This window comes from Martes martes, assembly GCF_963455335.1.
Source record: "Martes martes genome assembly, chromosome: 10".
NCBI lineage: Eukaryota > Metazoa > Chordata > Mammalia > Carnivora > Mustelidae > Martes > Martes martes.
The window spans coordinates 94,893,937-94,900,535 of record NC_137898.1 but is presented as its reverse complement, the minus strand read 5'-3'; the positions used below and the strand labels follow the sequence as shown (position 1 = coordinate 94,900,535).

General features: G+C 44.8%; 1 protein-coding gene across 1 annotated transcript in view; it reads left to right on the top strand.

The window, feature by feature from the left end:
- Positions 1-2,685: 2,685 nt before the first annotated feature.
- The window catches only part of DCPS (decapping enzyme, scavenger), a 38,496-nt gene continuing 34,582 nt past the window's right edge, over positions 2,686-6,599 (top strand). Inside the window, exons 1-2 of the mRNA XM_080815842.1 lie at positions 2,686-2,921; positions 4,065-4,245. Of these exons, the coding sequence (XP_080671968.1) occupies positions 2,721-2,921; positions 4,065-4,245 (382 nt within the window). The 5' untranslated portion in view covers positions 2,686-2,720. The remainder of the gene's footprint in view (positions 2,922-4,064; positions 4,246-6,599) is intronic.

Genomic DNA, 6,599 nt, shown 5'->3' with positions numbered 1-6,599 from the left:
TAAGAGTTTTACATATCTTAAATTGTTTTAAAAGTAATCTAAAATGTCCCCATCTACTAAGACAATGTGTTTTTTTCCTCTTTTAAATTAGTTAATACAGTGAATAACATTAGACTTTCCAGTGTTAAGCCAGCCTTAACATTCTGGGGGTAAACTGCATTTGTTCATGATGAATAAACTACCTCTGTCATAAATGACAGGATTCAGAGTGCTAACATTTTCTTTAGGGTTTTACATCTTTGTTCATATGTAGAAGTGGCCCATAATTGTCTTTTCTTGTGTTGCCCTCTCTGGTTGTGTTTCCAAGGTTATATCAACCTTCTAAAATAGTTGGGGAGTGGATGAAGCTGGTGAGGGGAATTAAGAGGTGCAATTTGCCAGTTATAAAATAATTAAGACATAGGGGTGTAATGTATGGCATAGGAAATACAGTCAGTAATCCTGTAACAACTTTGTATGGTGACAGGTGGTTACAAGACATATACTAGTGACCATTTTTGTAATGTATATTTTTTTATTATTTTTAAAAGATTTTATTTATTTGCCAGAGGGAAAGAGAGCATAAGCAGAGTGAGCAGCAGACAGAGGGAGAAGAATCTGGGATCATGACCTGAGCTAAAGACAGACACTTAACTGACTGAGCCACCCAGGTGTCCCATTTTGTAATGTACATAAATACTAAATCACTGTTGTACACCTGAAACTAATACAATATTGTATGTCAGTCATTCTTCATTTGAAAAATAGATGGGGAATGGTTCCTTTTTTCTATTCATTGAAGAGTTTAAGCTTGGAACTCATTGTTCCTTGTATGTTTGGTAGACTCATCTGTTCATCCATTTGGGCCTAGCATTTTCTTTTTGGGAAGATTTAAAATCACAATTTCAATGTCTTAAAGTGGTTATAGATCTGTTTAGACTTTCTGTTTTTTCTGGAGTCACTTTAGCACAGAGTAAGTCAGTCAATGCAAAATACAAGACCAGCTTAAATGAATTAAATTTTCAATTTGAATTTCCTGGATCACATAGACAGTACAAATCTGAATTCTACCTGCATGAAGAACGGCCTGTGGTTATGAATTTTCAGGGCACTTTTTTCTTCCCTCCACAGCCAGATGTTGAGGCAGATAACCTTCCTAAATATCTTGTCTCTTTTAGTGGGGGAGCTTTTGTTTTGTTTTTAAGAGTTGCCCCTTTCATTGAGGTGAAAGAGATCTTGGCTCTAAGGGAAATGTTCTCTTCCAGTTCCTTACCTTCCACTAGCCCCCAGGGCTTGTCTCCTGTGCCTTAAACATCGCACGGAAAGCTCAAGGCTCTAGACTTCCAGAAACCAGCAACCACCCTTAGAACTTAAGCTTCAGTGTCCACTTAGCATTCTATAGACTCATGCTCCCACGTTTTTCATTTCTGAAAATTTTATTAAGAGAGCAGCAATGTAAGCAAATGGATGTTTTTAATTTTGCAGCCAGAACATTCTGGTGTTTTTAGCTGAATTGTCTTTAGGATATCTCATCTATTGTAAAGGCTGAAATGGAATTGCCTGGTCCTTCTTTAAAATAAATAAATAAATAAATAAATAAATAAAGGGGCACCTGGGTGGTTCAGTGGGTTAAAGCCTCTGCCTTTGGTTCAGGTCATGATCCCAGGGTCCTGGGATCGAGCCCCGCATCGGGCTCTCTGCTCCGAGGGGAACCTGCTTCTCTCTCTCTGCCTGCCTCTCTGCCTACTTGTGATCTCTGTCTGTCAAATAAAAAATAAAAAATCTTTTAAAAAAATAATTAAAAAAATAAAAGATTTGGGAGAAGTTTTGAGATTCTTCAAGAAGACTTCCCAGTAATAACCCCAGCAATTAAACTCTCTGTGATGGTAGAGAGCCACATCTGTTCTGTCCAGTGTGATAGCCAGTAGCCACAGGAGGCTATCAAGCACTTGAAACATGGCTGTTTGACCGAATTTTTAATGTATCTAATTCTAATTAATTCAAATGTAAATATCTACATATGGTTAGCGGCTATTAGATGCCACAGTGCAGGGCCTTCTTTTTTTTTTTTTTAAAGATTTTATTTATTTATTTATTTGACAGAGAGACACACAGCGAGAGAGGGAACACAACCACGGGGAATGGGAGAGGGAGAAGCAGGCTTCCCGCCACCAAGCAGGGAGCCCCATGTGGGGCTCAATCCCAGGATCCTGGTATCATGACTTGAGCTGAAAGCAGATGCCTAACTGACTGAGCCATCCAGGTGCCCCTCACTTCCCTTTCTTTTCGGCACTTAACACGAAGAAAATTTCTGTGAAATGAAAATGGATGAAAAATAGAAAAGGTTTAATGACTCTCACAAAAAATCAAGAAATAAGACTGGCTCAACAGATTTCAGAAACATTCTTTCCACGCTAATTAAGCAATATTGGTGTAATTCTTATTAAAACGTCAGTATTCAACCCAGGGTGTCAGGTATCAAAGCATCCATGGAGTCTAAAGGTGTTTTCCAGGTCCGGCCCTCCGGAGCCTCAGGCCCCCCTCTGCAGCATCTTTAGCGGGTAAGGTTAGGGACTCGGGGCCTTGGTCTCTCTTCCCTTAGCACCAACTCAGGCCGCGGAGCCCGCCGGGAGTTGTAGTCGCCGTGCCCTCGCGGAGGCGGGACGCGGCGGCCGCCTTAGCGCCGGGAGGGGCGGGGCCGGGCTGGGCTTGGCGCAGGCGCACAGCTCTGGCCGAGCAGCATGGCGGACCTAGCGCCTCAACCCAGCAAGAGAAAGCGCGAGCCAGACGCGGAGGAGGCGGAATCCGCCGGCATAGAAGAAAAGGGAGCGGGAGTTGGGAATGGTACCTCTGCCCCTGTGCGCTTACCGTTCTCCGGCTTTAGAGTGAAAAAAGTGCTGAGGGAGTCTGCGAGGGACAAAATCATTTTTCTCCATGGGAAGGTACTATTAGGCAGCCCGGGGCGGGGATGCTGGTCGCGGTGAGCCAATCACCGCCTTGGAGGCGGATTTATTTGTTTATTTAATTATTTATTTTTAAAAACCCGCGCTCGGCCGGAAAATACCAATCGCACTACTTGGTGGGGGTGGGGAGAGTGTACCACTAAACTGTGTGGGGGCGGGGGCGTACAGGAGACAAGTTTACCCATGGAATCAAGGAAATCCACAGACTTAGGGTTAATTTTCCTAAGTCCTCCTTTACTAAAAGTAACTTGTAGAGAGTATTGCAGATTTAAAATCACGTGTTGAATTCTCCAAACCGTTCATTATGTATTCATTTAACATAGAGCTGCTGGGAACCAGCAAATGTTGCTGGATCGTCCGTCTATGGAACGACATAGAGACTGTGGGAGATAGGATCCCCGCGGTGCAGGATCTCAGCCCCAACCGAGGAGACAGTTTATTAAATTGCTAATTCAGTTTCACATTTCATGCGCTGAGCTAGGTGCTGGAGACCTAGAGATGAAAGTTACCATCCCCGATTTTCAGGGATGCAGTGTATCTTCTGGTACAGATAGGTACAGCTGGCTCTAATACCATGTGCTCAGCTCTATAGAAGAGATTGAGGAGAGACTGAGACCATCTTGGGAACTAGTGAGGAGGCCCAGTCGCATATAGGTATTAGGGTTCTTTAGAATTCCTAGCAGGAGCTCTCATTTTGGGAGGATCAGGAAGACCTCGGCCTAGGCTACCATGCCTCTGTGTCTCTTGTTTTGTTTGCATGATTCCCTGTAGTTCTCTTAGCCCTGTCTTCTGTCTGTAGCACCTGCTGAAGATTTTAGCTATGAGAACTTTTGAGCTAGGAGTTAACTGGGATACCCAGATTCTAGTTTGTTCCTGTGACCTTGGGCAAGTCACTTAATCTCTCTGACGCGTTTCTTCATCTGTACAGTGGGGAGAATTTGACAGAGGCCCTGCAAGCCTAAAATAGAAGAAAGTGGAGAAGCTTTGCATCTTTCAGAAGAAAGATGTGAGTGCTGCCCCAAGGGTTTGGGTTAATGAGATGGCTGCTCTGGGAGAAGAAATGGGAGGCCCCAGAGCTTCTGCCTCTGCTCCTGGGCTCACTGATGGTGTCTCTGGCTACAGGTGAATGAGACCTCTGGGGATGGAGATGGAGATGGAGAGGATGCTGTTGTGATCCTAGAGAAGACACCGTTTCAGGTAGAGCAGGTGGCCCAGCTCCTGAAGAGCAACCCTGAGCTCCAGTTGCAGTTCTCCAATGATATCTACAGCACTTATCACCTGTTTCCTCCACGGCAGCTGAGTGGTGAGCAAGTGGTGGCCGAGGTGGCTTCGTGTGGGGCGAGGCGGTGGGGGGGACATTGGTGGGAAATTAGGAGGTGTGGTGGTTTCTCTCCAAAACTAGTTTGCATATTCTGGTGCAGTAGTTCCTAATGGAAGCAGGAGGGGATTTTGCACCTTGCCTCCCCAGGAGACATTTGGCAAATTCTAAAGACAGTTTTGTTTGTCAGAGCTGGGGAGCAGGGGTTGCTGCTGGTACCTAGAGGGTAGAGGCCAGGGTTGCTCCTGAATATTCTATAAAACAGAGGATGGGACCTCATAATAAAGAAATGTCAGTAGTGCTAAGATTGGTGTAGTTTACTTGGGGAACGGAGTGTGACTCATGGTATAAAACATTTCATCTCCTAACCGAATAATAATGTTTGTCAACACTTGCTAAATTCTTATTATTGTGCTAGCCACCATTCTAAGTATCTTACACATATTATCATATAGTACTCAGAGTTAGCCTGATTATGACTGGACTTTACAGGTCAGGGAACGGAGGTTTTGAAAGGTTAAGTGACTTGCCCAAGATCACACAGCCAGTAGGTGGGAGAAAAACTAAGATCTTTCAGTAGATGAGCGCTCGCTCACCATGCTGCTGTGGGATGAGCAGTATGTAAGGTGCTGCAAAGATCAGGAACTCACTTTTTAGTGTGGGAGACACAGTGCAATCAAGGGGGATGGACTTGGGAAGGGCAGGAATTCTTTGGCTAAAGGGCAAGGGATTTGTTTGGATTGCCAGGATTTTTTTTATTTATTAAGAAGAGGAATAATTTGGGGCACCTGGATGGCTCAGTTGGTTAAGTGTCTCCCTTCAGCTCAGGTCATGGTCTCGGGGTCCTGGGATCAAGCCCCATGTTGGGCTCTCTGCTTCCCGGAAAGTCTGCTTCTCTCTTTTCCCTCTGTGCTCTCTCTCTCTCTCTCTGTCTTTCTCTCACTCTCGCTCTCTCTCAAGTAAATAAATAAAACTTAAGAAAAAAAAAAAAAAGAAGAGGGGGTGCCTGGGGGGCTCAGTTGGTTAAGTGACTGCCTTTGGTTCCGGTGATGATCTCAGGGTCCTGGGATTAAGTCCAGCATTGGGCTCCCCCTGCTCTGCAGGGAGCCTGCTGCTTCTCCCTCTCCCTCTGCCTGCCACTCCCCCTGCTTGTGTTCTCTCTCTGTCAAATAAATAAAGAAAAATCTTTATTTAAAAAAAAAAAAGAAGAAGTTACTTATTTCCTTTATTTTGTTTTGGCTTCCATGTCGAAAACTAGGCATGATGTGGGCTTTTTCCCTTTAGATGGTTCGGTTTAATAGGCAGCTTTGTTGGAAGTGTGAAGGAGACCGGTTGACCGTGAAGGTTCTTTCCAACTAGGAAATTCTGGGATTAACTTTGTAGCACATGGCAGTTTTGTAATACCCTTCTATCTTTTTGTTTGTCCTCTGGCATTTAAGAATAATTTGGCTTTACAGATACTCTGCCACAGCCCTTTTGTTAGGTTTAATCTTTTCTGTACCCCCAAGAAAGGGTGCTGTTTTTTCTTGGTTTTTTTTGGAGATATACGTGAACACTTGACGTGGAACAGGCAAGCCTTTCATGATCAAAGGCAGAGCAGCCTGGTCCTCCGCTGCAGGCGAGCCAGATTGAAGGGGTGAAGTTGATGGAAACGGACAGCTTTAGTTACTTTCTCAGGCGCTGACATTTGAGGAAATATAGTCCTCAACAGGGGGTGGCGGAAGCGGGACAGAAGGCTCTGTCGCCAAACACCACTTGGGGCAGCCCCCAAACTGTAAGCTCTAAGGTCACTACTCTGCCACCACCATTTTCTCTCACTTTCCCCAGCTCCTCTATCCACGCTCCCCACCCCCAGCCGAAATACAGACGGTTCTGCTGCACAGATAAACCCTGTGGAATTCACAGCCTTGCCTTTGCCTTTTATTTTTCTAGTACTTCTATGATACCGGTAGCACACAGGTGGTCGTGGCCTCTGCCCTGGCTTTCTATTTTTGTCTTTTTTTTTTTTTTTAAGGTAAGCACTCAAAGAGGCATTCGGTTATCCTGCTCACTACAGGTCTTCCTGCCCACTCAGAATCCCAAATGTTTCCTGCCTTTTCCCCAGTATTGCCCACTCCTTCCCCCTACCCCCTGGGAGCCTCAGATGGGAACTCATCGATCGCGTCTGGGGCTCACTGTCTTAGCATAAGTGTTAGTATACATGCAACTCATTTTTCTTTTATTTTCCCTCTCCAAACTAGGCACAGTGGGTGGAAGTCATAAAAATTTGTTTCAGGGCTCAGCCCTCCTCTCTCTCTTTCTCTCGTATGGCCATATACCCTGGGTAATTGTCTAGATCA